At 46.2% G+C, this 22,660-nt stretch overlaps 1 protein-coding gene across 4 annotated transcripts in view; it reads right to left on the reverse strand.

The window, feature by feature from the left end:
* MAP6 (microtubule associated protein 6) overlaps nt 1–22,660 on the reverse strand; it is a 215,669-nt gene that overhangs the window by 132,412 nt on the left and 60,597 nt on the right. For 2 of the 4 annotated variants that reach the window (XM_063951234.1, XM_063951235.1), the window contains exon 3: nt 21,043–21,239. In XM_063951234.1, the coding sequence (XP_063807304.1) occupies nt 21,043–21,239 (197 nt within the window). Of the gene's footprint in view, nt 1–21,028; nt 21,240–22,660 lie in introns of those variants that run through there. The other 2 variants (XM_063951236.1, XM_063951237.1) reach the window with 1 other exon arrangement.

Below are 22,660 nucleotides of genomic sequence, written 5' to 3' on the forward strand. Positions count from 1 at the left end.
TCCAGGCTAGCAGATCAGCCCAGTGTGTGCTCCAACCTTCTCAGATAAAAATCCAAGTTGCATGCTGGAGCTTGTAGTTCAGCAACAGCAACCTAGCAACATGTTGCAAAATATCAGTCTGCTTCATGTGAACCGATGTTAACCAGTATTATACATTGTGTTGCTATCCAGTTATTATGGAACTACAAGACCCAGAATGCCAGCAAATCCAAAACAACGGGGGTCTGCTGGGTGTGCAGGGAGGTGAGTACTCTTTGGGAATATAAAGCTCAATGAGGGCAAATAGATAGAGGTGGTGGTGGAAGGGACACTCAGAGTACCCACCAACAAGACCCTAATGGCCATGTTACAGACTGTGGGGCAGATGTATTAACCTGGAGAAGGGATAATGAAGTGATAAGTGGAAGGTGATAACACACCAGCCAATCATTACGGATTTTAAAAATGACAGGAGCTGATTGGCTGGTGCGTTATTATCACCTTCCACTTATCACTCCAGGTTGATAAATCTGCCCCTGTGTTTGAAAAATGACCCTTTCGCACAGAAAGTCAAATTACCTGGTTAAGAAGTACTACCTGGTAATTTGCCGATAAACATGGGTTATTTTTCTGTGTGAATGGTCAACCCCAGTTGAAATTCCCGGGCCTTTGACCCAGGAATTTACCAGGGTTGGAGACCTGTGAATTTTTACCTGGGTTGAGCCTTCCACACAGAAGAGATACCCGTGTTGATCTGCAAATTACCCGGTAAACTGCTTCACAAGGTAATTTGCTTCCCTGTGTGAAAGGGTGGTCAGGCAAGGACCGGCAAAACTACCCGGCACTCAAATGCCGGGTAAAAGCCGGGATTTCAGACATTTCTGTTTGAAAAGGATGTTACGAGCTGATTGGCTGGTACTTTATCTCTGTCCACTTTATCTCTCTTCAAGGCTTTGTACATAGACCCCTCAGGTCCAGGACAGCAGAGAAGGATGGTACCTCTACCCAGGAAATCCACAATGGACAACCTTCTAATGCGGGGAATCGGCAAAGTACTGTACAAAATGTTTAACCAACCTTTTTGGATATTTATTAAAAGAATAGATGACCCGTTTTTGGGGTTATCACCATTCTTTTAAAGGTTGGGTCTCATTGGGTCGACCTTATATAGGTCACCATGCACTAGGTCCACATGGGAAAAACTTCGACACGGACAAAGGTTGACACAAGAAAAGGTCGACAAGCAATTTTTAGAAGTTTTTGTTGTGTCGTTTGCTCCGTAAAATTACCTGGAACCCCAATTAGTGCACCGCGTGTCCTTGCATGGCCCGCTTTGCTCGTCATGCTTCGGGCAAGGTGCCTCGCTCCGGTACCGTTGGACTCGCCAAAGGTTACTATTCCCAAGTCCATGTGGATGGTAAAGTATGAAAAAGTTGAAAAAAATTTAAAAAAACTCACGTTGACCATATGCGGTGTCGACCTTTTGTTCATGTTGACCCTTTGGCCATATCAACCGAATGCATGTCAGCCATTAGTGATCGACCTATTGACCTATCATCTGGATCCCCTTTTAACATGGCAGCGTAATGTGACATATCTGCATATTTTTGAAGATTTAGGGCTTGATACCGCCGTAGACGCTACCGCGTTGTCTGCACAGATCTAAATGCACAGCCTGTGATTCCATCGATGCCATGGGCGTATCTATAACTTGTGCGGGGTATGCGGTGCACACAGGCCACTGGGTCCATCGGAGCCCACACCACTCACTCTGCACTACCGCAGCCTACAGTACTTACCTCTCAACAGAGCCCGCCGCCACTGATATCCAGTGGAGTCACTGTGGACGGTGACACCCATTGCATCCTGTTTACTACAAAAAAAGTAGTGATGAGCGGGTTCGGTTCCTCGGAATCCGAACCCCCCGAACTTCGCCCATTTTACACGGTTCCGAGGCAGACTCGGATCTTCCCGCCTTGCTCGGTTAACCCGAGAGCGCCCGAACGTCATCATCCCGCTGTTGGATTCTCGCGAGATTCGTATTCTATATAAGGAGCCGCGCGTCGCCGCCATTTTCACTCATGCTTTGGAGATGATAACGAGAGGACGTGTCTGCGTCCTCTCAGTTCTTTCTTTGTACAGTGTGCTGCAAATATCTGTGCTCTGTGTTCTGCAAATATCTGTGCTCAGTGTGCTGCAAATATCTGTGCTCAGTGTGCTGCAAATATCTACGTTCTCTGGCTGGAAAACGCTCCATATCTGTGCTGCATTGTAGGAGGACAGTGCAGAATTTTGCTGACCACCAGTTTATATAGCAGTGCGGTACAGTAGTCCACTGCTCTACCTACCTCTGTGTCGTCAAGTATACTATCCATCCATACCTGTGGTGCATTTTAGTTGTGCGCAGTATATATAGTAGGAGGACAGTGCAGAATTTTGCTGACCACTAGTATATAATCTATAGCAGTACGGTACAGTAGTCCACTGCTCTACCTACCTCTGTGTCGTCAAGTATACTATCCATCCATACCTGTGGTGCATTTTAGTTGTGCGCAGTATATATAGTAGGAGGACAGTGCAGAATTTTGCTGACCACCAGTATATAATATATAGCAGTACGGTACAGAAGGCCACTGCTCTACCTACCTCTGTGTCGTCAAGTATACTATCCATCCATACCTGTGGTGCATTTTAGTTGTGCGCAGTATATATAGTAGGAGGACAGTGCAGAATTTTGCTGACCACTAGTATATAATCTATAGCAGTACGGTACAGTAGTCCACTGCTCTACCTACCTCTGTGTCATCAAGTATACTATCCATCCATACCTGTGGTGCATTTTAGTTGTGTGCAGTATATATAGTAGGAGGACAGTGCAGAATTTTGCTGACCACCAGTATATAATATATAGCAGTACGGTACAGTAGTCCACTGCTCTACCTACCTCTGTGTCGTCAAGTATACTATCCATCCATACCTGTGGTGCATTTTAGTTGTGTGCAGTATATATAGTAGGAGGACAGTGCAGAATTTTGCTGACCACCAGTATATAATCTATAGCAGTCTGGTACAGTAGTCCACTGCTCTACCTACCTCTGTGTCGTCAAGTATACTATCCATCCATACCTGTGGTGCATTTTAGTTGTGTGCTGTATATATAGTAGGAGGACAGTGCAGAATTTTGCTGACCACTAGTATATAATATATAGCAGTACGGTACAGTAGGCCACTGCTCTACCTACCTCTGTGTCGTCAAGTATACTATCCATCCATACCTGTGGTGCATTTTAGTTGTGTGCAGTATATATAGTAGGAGGACAGTGCAGAATTTTGCTGACCACCAGTATATAATCTATAGCAGTCTGGTACAGTAGTCCACTGCTCTACCTACCTCTGTGTCGTCAAGTATACTATGCATCCATACCTGTGCTGCATTTTAGTTGTGCGCAGTATATAGTAGGAGGACAGTGCAGAATTTTGCTGACCACCAGTATATATATATATAGCAGTGCGGTACAGTAGTCCACTGCTCTACCTCTGTGTCGTCAAGTATACTACAAAAGTTCAGTAAAATGACCCAAAAATCAAAATTAAAAGCGTCTGATGAGAAGCGTAAACTTGCCAATATGCCATTTACGACACGGAGTGGCAAGGAACGGCTGAGGCCCTGGCCTATATTCATGGCTAGTGGTTCAGATTCACATGAGGATGGAAGCACTCATCCTCTCGCTAGAAAACTGCAGTGCCACTCCTAGATGGGCCAGGTGTTTGTGTCGGCCACTTGGGTCGCTTAGCTTAGTCCCACAGCTACCTCATTGCACCTCTTTTTTTCTTTGCATCATGTGCTGTTTGGGGACTATTTTTTAAATCTGCCATCCTGTCTGACACTGCAGTGCCACTCCTAGATGGGCCAGGTGTTTGTGTCGGCCACTTGGGTCGCTTAGCTTAGCCATCCAGCGACCTCGGTGCAAATTTTAGGACTAAAAATAATATTGTGAGGTGTGAGGTGTTCAGAATAGACTGGAAATGAGTGGAAATCATGGTTATTGAGGTTAATAATACTATGGGATCAAAATGACCCCCAAATTCTATGATTTAAGCTGTTTTTGAGGGTTTTTTGTAAAAAAACACCCGAATCCAAAACACACCCGAATCCGACAAAAAATTTTCAGGGAGGTTTTGCCAAAACGCGTCCGAATCCAAAACACGGCCGTGGAACCGAATCCAAAACCAAAACCCGAAAAATGTCCGGTGCACATCACTAAAAGAAAGGGGCATGGCCTCATGCACACAAAGCCACACCCTCTGATGTGTGACCTTTCGGGAAGTGGCCATATCATGCCCCCATTCTCGTCACACTGGGGGCTTGCCCAGGGCTCCGCCAGCTGCTGGACAGCCCTCAGCATCTACCCGGTCTCGCCGCACAGTGTGGCTGCTCGGTGACACCATCCGAGGGGGTTTCGACAAAACAGCAGAGCAGCTCTGTTATTTTGTTGTCACCACCATCAGATGGTGTTACTGGCCTGCACCCCCCTAGTGATGGCACTGCTGATATCATCAGGGAAATGGTGCAAGTGCCATGTGGAGACTGCACACAGGCCCCCTCCCCACTTAAACTGCCCCTACCTGGGCGCCCTCTCTAAACTTTGCTTACGTGAGAAGTTGAACGCCCCTTACACAAGTGAGAGTGGTGACTGACATTCATATGATGCTATGTGACTCGTACCAGCTTGCGGTTGGTTCCGGTGCATCCAAAGTGTGAAACGCGCAAAATATGCTACACAGAAGCCTGTACGTTCAGCTCAGCCCCTTAGCATCAAACTACAAGGACAAAAGAGAAGATAAATACTCTGTAGTCTCTTTATCATTTATTTGTAATACAAAGTACCTGGAGAAAGCACAGTCAACAAGCACATCACTATCTTTTGGTTATACAATAGTAGTCATTCTCATACGAACAGCAAAAATGGAGTAGCACCAAGGGTGGTGTGCGGTACACAGTACACAACAACCTGTGATAAGCAACAGAAACCCAATCACAAGCCGGCAAATAGGAGCGGCCTACCGGCCGGGACGTCTAGACGTAACGGTGGAATCTAAACATTCACAGCTAGTGGCGGGGAGTGCACATAATGGGGATCACTGACAGACCTGTGTGACGTGTATGATTAATAACATGGGATAGATGGCGTAAAATTCTTTATCCTCCCAAAGAAATGTAAATATTTAATAATGTACTTAACAAATCGAAAGCTGGGGACTTAATTAATAATGCAACGTCGTTACTGCAACTGTGCAATAACTCATATCAAACACCATTGTCAAATGTAGGGTTGAGGCTTCCTTTGGAATTGTATGTTTTTGTACCCCCACCACTGCACCGGACAGGCAGGTGGCTCAATATCCAAACTTCCCCCCAAAAAGGAAATAAACCTCAAACTGACATTCTCTGCAGCCCCTGAATATAGATGCCCAAGGTGAGTACTTAGTGTGCACCCCTGGTAACCAATCAGAATTATGCTGACATTAGTCAAATTTGGTCTTTGTGAATCAACGCTAACATCTGATTGGCTAGTTTTACCGGTCGTTACTTGCGCCGTTATTTAATAAGTCTTTCTGCCTCATTAAGAAGAATCTACTTCTTCATTTTGGAATTTTCGAAATGGCAATATTGTGCCCCCAGATTTAGCTTACAAACCGTGTGTTAAATAGTCCCCCCTGCATGTATGTCTGCGCCCAGCTGCCCGAAAACCTATGTGCAGGTGACAGGTACCAATCCAGGTGCTAGAATGTTATACAGCCCTGGAATTCCCTGTATAAGGTGTGTTCTGGAAACCGCTGTATGTAACGCTGAAGTCCCTAGTTTGTACACGTATGATACTATGCATATGTACAATTACATCCGTCAAGTTTTTTTGTGGAACTATCCCAACTTGAGGCGGCAAGAGGGCGTGGCTTATAAGATTGGGGGCATAGAACAGCGGTGTAACGGGTTGTGGTGATCCCAATTTTCTAATGATCTTTTATAGGATTTTCTTCTTTTCTGTCCAATTCCAACAGACATGGAAGTTGTGTGGATGATCGGTGTGTAGGCTGATGAGCCACATCACTGCCAGGCTACGAAAGGACCACCCCAGTGATGTCTGCCCAACAATACTGCAGTATTTCTGCCTGGCAGTAGCTTAAATAGGAACATACTTCAGCAAAAACTTAATTGTGATAACAAGGAACATAAGCTTTGCTAATAAATGGCAGTTAGAAATATGTATGTGTATGTATATATCCCCTTGATGAAGTTTAGACACTAACGGACGAAACGCGTTAGAACGCTTTGCAGATATCTTCTTTATGGACAGATAAGCCTTATATATATTTTAATCTTGTACGTGTGTTTTTCAGCCATTCCTATGTCATTTTTTATATTAAATTTATGTATTTTAAAACTTTGCACTGTTAAGGCTGACAATTGATTTTGATTGGGAACAAGCTGGTTCCCTAATTATGCCTTGCAATTCCAGACAGTGATATATGACATGTATATGAATGGTACACACTATGTTTGCTATTTTCTCTTTTATTTACATGTATTAAGATCCAAATGACGGTTGTCTGACTAATGCCTACTTAAAACAGATAAGTGATCTGAGCCATATTTATTATCACCTATACCTACTCTCACCTTGTAATATTTACACTTTTGGGCACTTGTATTCTCTATTTCTTGTGTGTGTGTGTGTGTGTGTGTGTGTGTGTGTGTGTGTGTGTGTGTGTGTGTGTGTGTGTGTGTGTGTGTGTGTGTGTGTATATATATGTATATATATATATATATATTTATTTATTTATTTTTTATTTTTTATTTTTTCAGCGCATCCTTTAAATGTAGAGATCTCATTCCTTTTTTACTCTTTTAACCCTTATATTTCCAGATTGCTCAGCTTGCAGGTCATGTTGGTGGGAAGAGGAAGAACAGTTTACTGGTCAAGTTTGATAGACTAATATAATTTTGAACAGTTTCAGGAAATCCACAAAAATGTGATCCTTATGCATGCCTGGAGATGAGGAATCCTGCCCTAAAGAATATAATTTACAACCGTACCCTTTCCTTCCCTAGAGGAAATAAACTGTGTGTGTATATAATATATATATATATATATGCTTTAGGGAGTCACTAATGGATGGCCAAAGTTGAGCTCATCAATCAAACAAATATCTTTAATGACTTGTACAGGTCCAGAACCAAGAACGATTCTATATGGCAAAGCAAACTGTTTGCTTCTATATGTAGTTGTGCGTTACTGCTCCAAAAGCGACTTAGAGACACATATATCAGCATTCTACACCTATAATATTGCCAATAATGGAGATCTTCATACTGTAGTAGAGCCAGAATCCAATATTACATTTAAGATACCATGATCCCCTTTGCTGAATTGCACAGCACTAAACTAAAACCATTCATACTTTTGAACTCTTTATTACAAATAAATACTTTTCGTAAAGCTTGATACTGTACTCTGTGATTTGTGGGGGAAAAGGCGAAACGCGTGGTGTTCCCGATAAACTATGATAAAATTTATACTATGCAAACTATAATGATATATTTATAATCTCCTGTTAATAATAAAGCATTTATATAAATAGGGCTAAGTGATTCCTTACACTCATATAACAATGACCTACTCACTAATAAGGATCCATTAGGGACACCTCTGTGTAATGTACAGGATTCCATACTCTGTAGATCCAGCTTGGGGAACTTGTGACTCACAGTAAAAAATAATTAATAAATAAAATATATTATTTTAGTGTATCATTCTATATTGCTACTATATATCACTGGTGATTTTATACTGTAACTTAATCATATGTTATATATAAACTCTGACCTGTCTATCATGAGGTACAGTAATCCATCTATTATATTAAATGAATATCCTGATTCTGCTCGTGTTCTTCTGTTGAAGTATCACGGGAAGAACAGACTAAATGATAATTTAAAAAAAGCAACGGTCATTAGTTATACACTTTAGCCACGGAGGAAGAAATAGCAAAACGCGTCAGTAATTGTGAATTGAGCAAAATATTCTCCTCAGTCACTGAATGATGTAGGTCCTGTATACGCTACTGTCTACAGCTGGGAGGAGGAACGTTATATGTTGTATCCTCCCTGATCTAGTTATAGGAATAACATACACAGTAGACTGATTATGAAGTAGTAGACCCATTACTGCATGGCCGAGTGGGACCATAAGATGTGTGTAAGAACATGTGCTGCTCCTGCCTTACAATAAGACCATACTGCTTAAACAGTAACTACTGTGTCTTATTGTCTTTTCCATCATTGTAATAATTGTGTGGGGTCCCAGCATGCTTATTCTCCAGCTCCTGCTACCAGTATACTTACACAGGGGCTTCTTATATTTAATAATGGATGGATTCAGTGAGTTGGATGGTGTATATAGTACAACGAATGTATGTCTCTTAGAGTGCAGGGAGATGTGAGCTGGGCACAGAGAGTGCAGAGAGACGTGACCTGGGCACAGAGGGTGCAGATAGGCGTGAGCTGGGCACAGAGAGTGCAGAGAGACGTGAGTTGGGCACTGAGAGTGCAGATAGGCGTGAGCCGGGCACAGAGAGTGCAGAGAGATGTGAGCTGGGCACAGAGAGTGCAGAAAGGCGTGAGCTGGGCACAGAGAGTGCAGGGACGCGTGAGCTGAGCATAAAAAGTGCAGAGAGATGTAAGCTGAGCACAGAGAGTGCAGAGGGACAGGAGCTGAGCACAGAGAGTGCAGAGGGACAGGAGCTGAGCACAGAGAGTGCAGAGGAACAGCAGCTGAGCACCGAGATTGCAGAGGAACAGCAGCTGAGCACCGAGATTGCAGAGGAACAGCAGCTGAGCACAGAGAGTGCAGAGGGACAGCAGCTGAGCACAGAGAGTGCAGAGGAACAGCAGCTGAGAACAGAGAGTGCAGAGGAAGAGCAGCTGAGCACAGAGAGTGCAGAGAGATGTAAGCTGAGCACAGAGAGTACAGAGGGACAGGAGCTGAGCACAGAGAGTACAGAGGGACAGGAGCTGTGCACAGAGAGTGCAGAGAGACTAGAGCTGAACACAGGGAGTGCAGAGGGGCAGGAGGTGAACACAGATTGCTGAGGAACAGCAGCTGAACACAGAGATTGCAGAGGAACAGCAGCTGAGAACAGAGAGTGCAGAGGAACAGCAGCTGAGCATAGAGAGTGCAGAGAGACTAGAGCTGAACACAGAGAGTGCAGAGGGGCAGTAGTTGAACCCAGAGATTGCTGAGGAACAGCAGCTGAGCACAGAGATTGCAGAGGGACAGCAGCTGAGCACAGAGAGTTCAGAGGGACAGGAGCTGAGCACACTGAGTGCAGAGTGACAGGAGCTGAGCACAGAGAGTGCAGAGGGAAAGGAACTGAGCACAGAGACTGCAGAGGGACAGCATTTGAGCACAGAGATTGCTGAGAAACAGCAGCTGAGCAAAGAGAGTGCAGAAAGGCGTGAGCTGGGCACAGAGAGTGCAAGTAGACGGTAGCTGGGCACAGAGAGTGCAGAGAGACGTGAGCTGGGCACAGAGAGTGCAGAGAGACGTAAGCTGGGCACAGAGAGTGCAGAGAGATGTGAGCTGGGCACAGGAGTGTAGAGATACCTAAGCTGGGCATAGAGAGTGCAGAGAGATGTGAGCTGTGCACATAGAGTAGAGAGAGGTGTGAGCTAGGCACAGAGAGTGCAGGGAGGCGTGAGCTGGGCACAGAGAGTGCAGAGAAACGTGAGCTGAACACAGAGAGTGCAGAAGGACAGGAGCTGAGCACAGAGAGTGCAGAGAGAGTAGAGCTGAGCATAGAGATTGCTGAGTAACAGCAGCTGAGCACAGAGATTACAGAGGAACAGCAGCCGAGCACAGAGACTGCAGAGGAACAGCAGCCGAGCACAGAGATTGCAGAGAAACAGCAGCTGAGCACAGAGATTGCAGAGAAACAGCAGCTGAGCACAGAGAGTGCAGAGAGACTAGAGCTGAGCACAGAGAGTGCAGAGAGAGACTAGAGCTGAGCACAGAGAGTGCAGAGGGGCAGGAGCTGAACACAGAGATTGCAGAGAAACAGCAGCTGAGCACAGAGATTGCTGAGGAACAGCAGCCGAGCACAGAGATTGCAGAGAAACAGCAGCTGAGCACAGAGATTGCTGAGGAACAGCAGCTGAGCACAGAGATTGCAGAGGAACAGCAGCTGAGCACAGAGATTGCAGAGGAACAGCAGCTGAGCACAGAGAGTGCAGAGGAACAGCAGCTGAGCACAGATTGCTGAGGAACAGCAGCTGAGCACAGAGATTGCAGAGGAACAGCAGCTGAACACAGAGATTGCTGAGGAACAGCAGCCGAGCACAGAGACTGCAGAGGAACAGCAGCCGAGCACAGAGATTGCAGAGAAACAGCAGCTGAGCACAGAGATTGCAGAGAAACAGCAGCTGAGCACAGAGAGTGCAGAGAGACTAGAGCTGAGCACAGAGAGTGCAGAGAGAGACTAGAGCTGAGCACAGAGAGTGCAGAGGGGCAGGAGCTGAGCACAGAGATTACAGAGGAACAGCAGCTGAGCACAGAAAGTGCAGAGGAACAGCAGCTGAGCACAGAGAGTGCAGAGGAACAGCAGCTGAGCACAGAGATTGCTGAGGAACAGCAGATGAGAACAGAGATTACAAAGGAACAGCAGCTGAGCACAGAGATTGCTGAGGAACAGCAGCTGAGCACAGAGAGTGCAGAGGAACAGCAGCTGAACACAGAGATTGCTGAGTAACAGCAGCTGAGCACAGAGATTGCTGAGGATGAGCAGCTGAGCACAGAAATTGCAGAGGAAGAGCAGCTGAGCACATAGATTGCTGAGGAACAGCAGCTCAGCACAGAGACTGCAGAGGAACAGCAGCCAAGCACAGAGATTGCAGAGGAACAGCCGCCGAGCACAGAGAGTGCAGAGGAACAGCAGCTGAGCACAGAGATTACAGAGGAACAGCAGCTGAGCACAGAAAGTGCAGAGGAACAGCAGCTGAGCACAGAGAGTGCAGAGGAACAGCAGCTGAGCACAGAGATTGCTGAGGAACAGCAGCTGAGAACAAAGATTACAAAGGAACAGCAGCTGAGCACAGAGATTGCTGAGGAACAGCAGCTGAGCACAGAGAGTGCAGAGGAACAGCAGCTGAGCACAGAGATTGCAGAGGAACAGCCGCCGAGCACAGAGAGTGCAGAGGAACAGCAGCCGAGAACAGAGATTGCAGAGGAACAGCAGCTGAGCACAGAAAGTGCAGAGGAACAGCAGCTGAGCACAGAGAGTGCAGAGGAACAGCAGCTGAGCACAGAGAGAGCAGAGAGACTGGAGCTGAGCACAGAGATTGCAGAGGGGCAGGAGCTGAACACAGAGATTGCAGAGAAACAGCATCTGAGCACAGAGATTGCTGGGGAACAGCAGCTGAGCACAGAGATTACAAAGGAACAGCAGCTCAGCACAGAGATTGCTGAGGAACAGCAGCTGAGCACAGAGATTGCAGAGGAACAGTAGCCGAGCACAGAGATTGCTGAGGAACAGCAGCTGAGCACAGAGAGTGCAGATGAACACCAGCTGAGCACAGAGAGTGCAGAGGAACAGCAGCTGAGCACAGAGATTGATGAGCACAGAGATTGCAGAGGAACAGCAGCTGAGCACAGAGATTGCAGAGGAACAGCAGCTGAACACAGAGATTGCTGAGGAACAGCAGTTGGGCACAGGCCCTCATTCCGAGTTGTTCGCTCGCAAGGCGATTTTAGCAGAGTTACACACGCTAAGCCGCCGCCTACTGGGAGTGAATCTTAGCTTCTTAAAATTGCGAACGATGTATTCGCAATATTGCGATTACAAACTACTTAGCAGTTTCAGAGTAGCTTCAGACTTACTCGGCATCTGCGATCAGTTCAGTGCTTGTCGTTCCTGGTTTGACGTCACAAACACACCCAGCATTCGCCCAGACACTCCTCCGTTTCTCCAGCCACTCCTGCGTTTTTTCCGGAAACGGTAGCGTTTTCATCCACACGCCCATAAAACGCCGTGTTTCCGCCCAGTAACACCCATTTCCTGTCAATCACATTACGTTCGCCGGAGCGAAGAAAAAGCCGTGAGTAAAAAAACTATCTTCATAGCAAAATTACTTGGCGCAGTCGCAGTGCGAACATTGCGCATGCGTACTAAGCAGAAAATTACCAAGCGAATGACTCGGAATGAGGGCCACAGAGAGAGCAGAGGGACAGGAGCTGAGCACAGAGATTGCTGTGTAACAGCAGCTGAGCACAGAGATTGCTGAGGAAGAGCAGCTGAGCACAGAGACTGCAGAGGAAGAGCAGCTGAGCACAGAGATTGCTGAGGAACAGCAGCTGAGAACAGAGATTGCAGAGGAACAGCAGGTGAGCACAGAGAGTGCAGAGGAATAGCAGCTGAGCACAGAAATTGTTGAGAAACAGCAGCTGAGCACAGAGATTGCTGAGAAACAGCAGCTGAGAACAGAGAATGCTGAGGAACAGCAGCTGAGCACAGAGAGTGCAGAGGAACAGCATATGAGCACAGAGAGTGCAGAGGAACAGCAGCTGAGCACAGAGAGTGCAGTGGAACAGCAGCTGAGTACAGAGAGTGCAGAGGAACAGCAGCTGAGCACAGAGATTGCAGAGGAACAGCAGCTGAGCACAGAAATTGCTGAGGATGAGCAGCTGAGCACAGAAATTGCAGAGGAAGAGCAGCTGAGCACATAGATTGCTGAGGAACAGCAGCTCAGCACAGAGACTGCAGAGGAACAGCAGCCAAGCACAGAGATTGCAGAGGAACAGCCGCCGAGCACAGAGAGTGCAGAGGAACAGCAGCCGAGCACAGAGATTACAGAGGAACAGCAGCTGAGCACAGAAAGTGCAGAGGAACAGCAGCTGAGCACAGAGAGTGCAGAGGAACAGCAGCTGAGCACAGAGATTGCTGAGGAACAGCAGCTGAGAACAGAGATTACAAAGGAACAGCAGCTGAGCACAGAGATTGCTGAGGAACAGCAGCTGTGCACAGAGAGTGCAGAGGAACAGCAGCTGAGCACAGAGATTGCTGAGGAACAGCAGCTGAGAACAGAGATTACAAAGGAACAGCAGCTGAGCACAGAGATTGCTGAGGAACAGCAGCTGTGCACAGAGAGTGCAGAGGAACAGCCGCCGAGCACAGAGATTGCAGAGGAAGAGCCGCCGAGCACAGAGAGTGCAGAGGAACAGCAGCCGAGCACAGAGATTGCAGAGGAACAGCAGCTGAGCACAGAAAGTGCAGAGGAACAGCAGCTGAGCACAGAGAGTGCAGAGGAACAGCAGCTGAGCACAGAGAGAGTAGAGAGACTGGAGCTGAGCACAGAGATTGCAGAGGGGCAGGAGCTGAACACAGAGATTGCAGAGAAACAGCAGCTGAGCACAGAGATTGCTGGGGAACAGCATCTGAGCACATAGATTACAAAGGAACAGCAGCTGAGCACAGAGATTGCTGAGGAACAGCAGCTGAGCACAGAGATTGCAGAGGAACAGCAGCCGAGCACAGAGATTGCTGAGGAACAGCAGCTGAGCACAGAGAGTGCAGAGGAACACCAGCTGAGCACAGAGAGTGCAGAGGAACAGCAGCTGAGCACAGAGATTGATGAGCACAGAGATTGCAGAGGAACAGCAGCTGAGCACAGAGATTGCAGAGGAACAGCAGCTGAACACAGAGATTGCTGAGGAACAGCAGTTGGGCACAGAGAGAGCAGAGGGACAGGAGCTGAGCACAGAGATTGCTGTGTAACAGCAGCTGAGCACAGAGATTGCTGTGTAGCAGCAGCTGAGCACAGAGATTGCTGAGGAAGAGCAGCTGAGCACAGAGACTGCAAAGGAAGAGCAGCTGAGCACAGAGATTGCTGAGGAACAGCAGCTGAGCACAGAGATTGCTGGGGAACAGCATCTGAGCACAGAGATTACAAAGGAACAGCAGCTGAGCACAGAGATTGCTGAGGAACAGCAGCTGAGCACAGAGATTGCAGAGGAACAGCAGCCGAGCACAGAGATTGCTGAGGAACAGCAGCTGAGCACAGAGAGTGCAGAGGAACACCAGCTGAGCACAGAGAGTGCAGAGGAACAGCAGCTGAGCACAGAGATTGATGAGCACAGAGATTGCAGAGGAACAGCAGCTGAGCACAGAGATTGCAGAGGAACAGCAGCTGAACACAGAGATTGCTGAGGAACAGCAGTTGGGCACAGAGAGAGCAGAGGGACAGGAGCTGAGCACAGAGATTGCTGTGTAACAGCAGCTGAGCACAGAGATTGCTGTGTAACAGCAGCTGAGCACAGAGATTGCTGAGGAAGAGCAGCTGAGCACAGAGACTGCAAAGGAAGAGCAGCTGAGCACAGAGATTGCTGAGGAACAGCAGCTGAGAACAGAGATTGCAGAGGAACAGCAGGTGAGCACAGAGAGTGCAGAGGAACAGCAGCTGAGCACAGAGAGTGCAGAGAGACTAGAGCTGAACACAGAGAATGCAGAGGAACAGCAGCTGAGCACAGAAATTGTTGAGAAACAGCAGCTGAGCACAGAGATTGCTGAGAAACAGCAGCTGAGAACAGAGAATGCTGAGGAACAGCAGCTGAGCACAGAGAGTGCAGAGGAACAGCATATGAGCACAGAGAGTGCAGAGGAACAGCAGCTGAGCACAGAGAGTGCAGAGGAACAGCAGCTGAGCACAGAGAGTGCAGAGGAACAGCAGCTGAGCACAGAAAGTGCAGAGGAACAGCAGCTGAGCACAGAGAGTGCAGAGGAACAGCAGCTGAGCACAGAGATTGCAGTGGAACAGTAGCTGAGCACAGAGAGTGCAGAGGAACGGCAGCTGAGCAAAGAGCGTGCAGAGGAACAGCAGCTGAGCACAGAGAGTGCAGAGGGACGTGAGCTGAGCATAGAGTGCAGAGGGACAGGTGCTAAGCACAGAGATTGCAGAGGGACAGGTGCTGAGCACAGAGAGTGCAGTAGAACAGCAGCTGAGCACAGAGATTGCAGAGGAAAAGCAGCTGAGAACAGAGAATGCTGAGGAACAGCAGCTGAGCACAGAGAGTGCAGAGGAACAGCATATGAGCACAGAGAGTGCAGAGGAACAGCAGCTGAGCACAGAGAGTGCAGAGGAACAGCAGCTGAGCACACAGAGTGCAGTGGAACAGCAGCTGAGTACAGAGAGTGCAGAGGAACAGCAGCTGAGCACAGAGATTGCAGAGGAACAGCAGCTGAACACAGAGACTGCAGTGGAACAGCAGCTGAGCACAGAGAGTGCTGAAGAACAGCAGCTGTGCACGGAGAGTGCAGAGGGACGTGAGCTGAGCACAGAGAGTGCAGAGGGACAGGTGCTAAGCATAGAGATTGCAGAGGGACAGGTGCTGAGCACAGAGATTGCAGAGGAACAGCAACTGAGCACAGAGATTGCAGAGGAACAGTAGCTGAGCACAGAAAGTGCAGAGGTACGGCAACTGAGCAAAGAGCGTGCAGAGGAACAGCAGCTGAGCACAGAGAGTGCAGAGGGACGTGAGCTGAGCATAGAGTGCAGAGGGACAGGTGCTAAGCACAGAGAGTGCAGAGGAACAGCAGCTGAGCACAGAGTGCAGAGGGACAGGTGCTGAGCACAGAGATTACAAAGGGACAGGTGCTGAGCACAGAGAGTGCAGAGGAAAAGCAGCTGGGCACAGAGAGTGCAGAGGAACAGCAGCTGAGCACAGAGATTGCAGAGGAACAGGAGCTGAACACAGAGAGTGCAAAGGAACAGCAGCTGAGCACAGAGAGTGCAGAGGAACAGCAGCTGAGCACAGAGAGTGCAGAGGAACAGCAGCTGAGCACAGAGAGTGCAAAGGAACAGCAGCTGAGCACAGAGAGTGCAGAGGAACAGCAGCTGAGCACAGAGCGTGCAGAGGAACAGCAGCTGAGCACAGAGAGTGCAGAGGAAAAGCAACTGAGCACAGAGAGTGCAGAGGAACAGCAGCTGGGCACAGAGATTGCAGAGGAACAGCAGCTGAGCACAGAGAGTGCAAAGGAACAGCAGCTGAGCACAGAGCGTGCAGAGGAACAGCAGCTGAGCACAGAGAGTGCAGAGGAAAAGCAACTGAGCACAGAGAGTGCAGAGGAACAGCAGCTGGGCACAGAGATTGCAGAGGAACAGCAGCTGAGCACAGAGAGTGCAAAGGAACAGCAGCTGAGCACAGAGCGTGCAGAGGAACAGCAGCTGAGCACAGAGAGTGCAGAGGAACAGCAGCTGAGCACAGAGATTGCAGTGGAACAGTAGCTGAGCACAGAGAGTGCAGAGGAACGGCAGCTGAGCAAAGAGCGTGCAGAGGAACAGCAGCTGAGCACAGAGAGTGCAGAGGGACGTGAGCTGAGCATAGAGTGCAGAGGGACAGGTGCTAAGCACAGAGATTGCAGAGGGACAGGTGCTGAGCACAGAGAGTGCAGTAGAACAGCAGCTGAGCACAGAGATTGCAGAGGAACAGCAGCTGAACACAGAGATTGCTGAGTAACAGCAGCTGAGCACAGAGATTGCTGAGGATGAGCAGCTGAGCACAGAAATTGCAGAGGAAGAGCAGCTGAGCACATAGATTGCTGAGGAACAGCAGCTCAGCACAGAGACTGCAGAGGAACAGCAGCTGAGCAAAGAGCGTGCAGAGGAACAGCAGCTGAGCACAGAGAGTGCAGAGGAACAGCAGCTGAGCACAGAGAGTGCAAAGGAACAGCAGCTGAGCACAGAGAGTGCAGAGGAACAGCAGCTGAGCACAGAGAGTGCAGAGGAACAGCAGCTGAGCACAGAGAGTGCAGAGCAAAGGGAGCTGAACACAGAGTGCAGAGGGACAGTAGCTGAGCACAGAGAGTTTAGAGACAGAAGCTATACAGAGAGAGGTGAGAGATACAGGAGCTAAGCACAAACAAATTAGAGAGAGCATAGAGAGTGCAGAGGGACAGAAGTTCAGCAGAGAGCATAGAATGCAGAGACAAACTGCCCAGAGAGTGGAGAGAGATGCAGTGCAAAGAGAGACAGATGCAGTGCAGAGAGAGTGGAGAGAGACAGGTGCAGAGAGTGGAGAAAGACAGGTGCAGTGGAGAGAGATGCAGTACAGAGAGAGTGGAGTGAGACAGATGTAGGGAGAGTGTAGAGAGACAGGTGCAATGGACAGAGATGCAGTGCAGAGAGGGGAGAGAGAGAGATCCAGTACAGTGAGAGTGGAGAGAGACGGGTGCAGTGCAGAGAGAGTGGGGAGAAATAGATGCAGTTCAGAGAGAGTGAAGAGAGATGATGTGCAGAGAGAATGGGGAGAGACAGGTGCAGTGCAGAGAGAGTGGAGAGAAACAGGTGCAGTGAAGAGAGAATGGAGAGTGACAGGTGCAGTGCAGAGAGAGTGGAGAGAGACAGGTGCAGTGAAGAGAGAATGGAGAGAGACAGATGCAGTGCAGAGAGAGTGAAGAAAGGTGCAGTGCAAAGAGTATAGAGAGATGGAATGCAAAGAGTATAGAAAGATGCAGTGCAGAGAGAGTGGAGATAGAGATGCAGTGCAGAGAGTGGAGAGAGACAGTTGCAGTTGAGAGAGACAGATGCAGTGCATAGAGTGGAGAGATACAGATGCAGTGCAGAGAGTGGTGAGAGACAGCTGCAGTGCAGAGTGGAGAGAGATGCAGTGCAGAGAGTGGAGAGAGACGGGTGCAGTGCTGAGAGAGTGGAGAGAGATGCAGTGCAGGGAGTGGAGAGAGACAGATGCAATGCAGAGTGTTGGGGGAGAGGGATGCAGTGCAGAGTGTGGGGGGAGAGAGATGTAGTGCAGAGCGTGGAGGGAGAGAGACAGGTGCTCTGCATGGAGAATGAAGAGAGACAGGAAAAGCGCAGAGTCATGAGGGAGGGGTTGGAGCTGTGCGGAAAGAGACAATAAGATCTGTACAGACAGAAGATAGAAGAGGACAGGCTTTATCTACACAGTGTTACAATATTGTGAGGACAGAGATACCCTTGAGACAATAACGCTGTGTCATATAAAGCTCATAAACTCACAGCAATCTTGCAACTAGCACAATCACTGTTGCTTTGCTGTGTTTTACATCACTCATTTACTCTGTATAAACGCTCTTCAAAAACTGCATAGAGGTTGTGTAAAGTACAAAATGCAAATACCTCACACAAAATACAATGTAATAACAATTCTGTGTGCAGCATGCATTACACAGGGCTAAGGAAACACTGCCTACCGCTATTCTCTTGTGCACAATACAGTATATTCACACACTGTTACATTCCGTTTTCATGCAAATAAGCCTGGAAATGCCCCATCACCCCCTCATCCTTACACTGAAAGCAGCTTTTGGCAGCCAGCACATACAGAACAATAGAGAGAACTCCCTACTGATGTCTGTTCCCAGTATACACATTGCTATGACAGCCACATACAGTATTGGCGTAACGGACAGGATTTCCAGGCTCTTCCAGTAGGATGATTATCGTTTGCCACTGAAACACTGAAAACCAATTCCTGTTGTTTCTTTTATGCTTGTTATATTTTCCTACAGTAGATTTCAGTCCCGTATTCCTCTCTCTGCTATCTATTTTGTTACAGAATAAGACTGAATAAATTATTTTGTTCTACAGCATGGTTAGGCAACCTGTGGCCCTCTAGCTTTTGTGGTACTACAAGTCACAGCATACCTTGACAGCTAGCCATGCTGGATACTGTAATTCTACTACACCAATGTTGCCCAGTGGTCGTACCAGTGGCAAGTACAATGCATTTGATATAATAGTGTAATGTAAAATTTACTTTTTTGAAAAGTAATTTCTTTTAACCTACAAACAGTAATTAAGACTTGATTTTTTTTTTTATTGTGTTGCAGTTATTTATCAGTATGCATGACATTTTACAGATAGGAAGTCATAGAAATGGGAAGGATTTAGTGGTATAACAAGATGTAAAAAAAAAAATTTTGAATTCTTTTTTGGGTAAACTGTGCAGACATTTGTGGCCAAAATTTATCTCTTTAATTCCTGTTGCAAATTGCTACAATGTGATCACTAAGCCAGCTGTAGCAGCAGATTTATGAAATAAATTTACAATAGCGCCAATATTACTCTAGCATATGGTAGAATTCTAAATTGTATCCTTTTGTTGTTATTGTACAAGCCCTTCTGCAATTTTACACACACATATATATCACTTTATCTTTCATGCTGACTGTTCTGTGCATTTTAATTTCTATATATCATCCTGGCGGAGCTACTTAGTTTTATTTTCCAAAAGAATGATATGTAACAGATTTGGGGGTATATGTAATAGGGTCCCGGGACGCTGGCTAAACTTGGAAGCGCCAGTCATTTTTAAGGCATGGTTTTGCCTTGTAAATGAATGCCCCTTTCGAGTTTGACCATTCATCCCGCACCTCCAGCAAACTCATTACATATTACATATTACATATTTGATCTGTTTGGCCATATAAAATAAGTCACAATTATTTGCTCATCTTAAATGTAAATTAATTATATTGGCTGGTGTGTGCCCCCCTGCATCTTTGCTTAAACACAGTGCTTTAGTTTTCTGAAATTGTGCTGTGCTTTTCAGCAGGATCTTTGTATCACAATAGAAAGAAATTGTCCTTATTAGCACAGGGGAGTGTCATCCAGAGACAATAAACGGAAACAACTCTACCCATAGGATTTTAGCGCATTGGTCAAAAGTTCAAAACACAACAGAAATCACGAAAGATAAAGCAACTCCATTAGCAAACATTTCTGGAAATCTGATGCGGAAAGACCCTGTGAAGTGTATATTATTATTATTATTATTATTATTATTATTATAATATGGGCTGCTTAATCATGAAAGGTTTATAAATGGCCAATAAACGGAAAGTGGAATCAAAGTGGCAAATGGATCTGCTAGTGGCCAATTCATCAGACTTGTTACAACTGTTTTACTGTATCTATAAAACTTAAGTGACAATGGCTCATTATCTCAAGGACTCCGGGACTGTGCAGATCAAAGAATTGTCAACTTGCATCATTACGTTTAGATTGCATTTAATTATAAACTATATGTAAATGATCAGATACGCAAACTGGAAATTGAAATTATAGTCAAGACCCTGCTATGTACATATACATATACATATATATATATATATATATATATATATATACATACATACCGTGCATATATATATATATATATATAGAGCAGCTGTCGGTCTATATGCAATGGAATCTTTATGAAGAATAAATAATCATTTTTTTTTAATCTCTAAAAGTGAGTGCTGGTTTTTCTTTGTTCATTACCTGGAAAAAGTGAATGTCAATATTTATTAGTCAGGCTTACATTACATGCCTTCACGTTATACCATTCCCAATGACCAGACCTAAGCAATCTAAAATATTTCTTATGTTCAGTTTTCTGATTTATTGTTATTTTCAGTTTAATGCACTTTACAACCTTTAAGTTACTATATATATGGGCCAAGTCCAGCTACCAGTATCAAATGTACATATTGATATGCTTTAATGGACTACTGGCAATTATTTTGGTGGGCATCACCTATATTGGCTCCACTGTTAATACCCCTACCCCCTTTCCTCCATCCCCAAGGCTTTATTATAAGTGTTTCCTCATTCACCCCTGGTCCTACTACATTGACTCTAACTAGCAACTCTCAACCACTAAGTACATGTTACACCAAAGTCACCGCACACAGTAGTATAGGGACATTACAGGCGGTCAGGCGGGGGACAAAGGAGCAATACATTCTGATTCATAGCACCGTGAGCACGTATATATTTGGGTCAATCCCACATAGAAATTCTGACCGAACACAAATAAAACCTTCAGATGGTTCAGTGTGAGAAAAGTGTGTTTGTGTGTGTGGGGAGGGGGGGGGGGGGACAGGGACGAGAATTCTAAAATACAATCAAAGCATAAGCAAACTTCAGAGTCGCTAACATATTCTGTGGCCTCGGTAATAAAAACAAGACAATAGTAAGTGCTATTAAATTACTCTTTAGCTTCGGCCAGTTTATTATTCATCTCTTTGCTCTTCTGTTTTTCCTCTGGCGTTGTCGTGGAGGTCACCTCGGGGCCCTTCTTTTTAGACGCCCGGCCGGGAATGATCTGCTTCTCTTTGGCCTTTTTCACAGGTTTATGGCTGGGAGTGGTCTTTTTTGGTTTGGAAGTCTGAACACTAGGCTTCTCCACCTGGACAGACAGACGTACACACAAACCACAAACACACACAGAGAGGTGGGAAATATAATTTAGAATATTGCAATAAAGATACACTGCTGTACAATACACTGTTCAGTTATTTTGTCTTCCCGCTAAGGCTACTAACATACACACAGCAATCTAGTTCTCTATTCCAGCATGTGCACGCAACGTGTTTTCCAGATCTCAGCAACCCACAATCAAAAGTCGCATGGGGTGAGGTACGGTGGCCAAGATATCTGAATGTAGCGGGTGATGACCTACTTACAGACAACATGGTCACCCCGATCACCAAACCTCACCCATGCAACCTCACCAGATCTGAAAGACAGCGTTAGTCTCATTGTACTGGCTATTCCACCTGACATGCTACGTTCTGCTACAGAGAAGGCAGTTCTTCTAATTGAAACTGTTGTTGACCACAGTGGAGGACACATTGAAAAATTGCAATGCTACCTGGTGACAAGATTTGTAACTAATGGATTAAAAATACATATTGTATCATTTTTAGATCCCTTCCCTCAATGTTACAAGTAAAAAGTCACAAAAGCTGTTGCAAGTTGCGTCCTTAAAACCAAAGAAAACATGAGGGACAAAAAATGCAAGATAACAGTTGGTGGGCATTGCTATTCCTTTCATCACAGGCTAACAGTATCCTGCTTTGTTGGTCTATATTTTTAAGAAATAAAAATGAAAGGTGCGGAAAAAATGCTGCATGCACCGATCCTAACTGTAATATCCTAGTTCTAAAATAGTGACTATATAAAAGTAATATTCTGTACACACTTCTGTAAGGGTCTGTCCACCTTCAGTCTACAGTACAATACTTCATTGGATTGGCTTGTACATGTCCTCTTGCAAATTCAGCTCAATATTTAGCTTTCTAGCTTTCTTCTATGGCTTTCAGCCATGTCTATACATCATCCCAGAGAACTGTACATTTCCAATGCCCACGGGATATGATGAAAAACTGCTCTATGGAAACATTTTTTGCCAATATAAAAAGACCAGCAAAGCTATGTACAGTAGCAGCCCAGGGTAATGATAAAATACAACTCTTCCTGATAATACAAAAACATGGCTGAAACAACAGGATGCCAGAAACTGAAATCAATGTACAGTGTGCAGCAAAAGTTACATGAGAGCATTTATAGGCCAATGAATGAAAGTCACATGAAGGTGGAAAGATAGTTTAGGGAAACAGGGGTATAAAGTACAACATGCGCGCCTCCAGCTGCTTTGGAACTACACATCCCAGCATGCCCTAATAGCAAAACTGTGGCAGTGCATACTGGGATGTGTAATTCTACAGCAGCTGGAGGGTTGCATTTTGGATACCCGAAGGATAAAAGGGATAGCACAATACATTTAATGTATAGCATGTTTTTTATTTGCATACCGTGTAACGACTA

This window comes from Pseudophryne corroboree, chromosome 2 (genome assembly GCF_028390025.1).
Source record: "Pseudophryne corroboree isolate aPseCor3 chromosome 2, aPseCor3.hap2, whole genome shotgun sequence".
NCBI lineage: Eukaryota > Metazoa > Chordata > Amphibia > Anura > Myobatrachidae > Pseudophryne > Pseudophryne corroboree.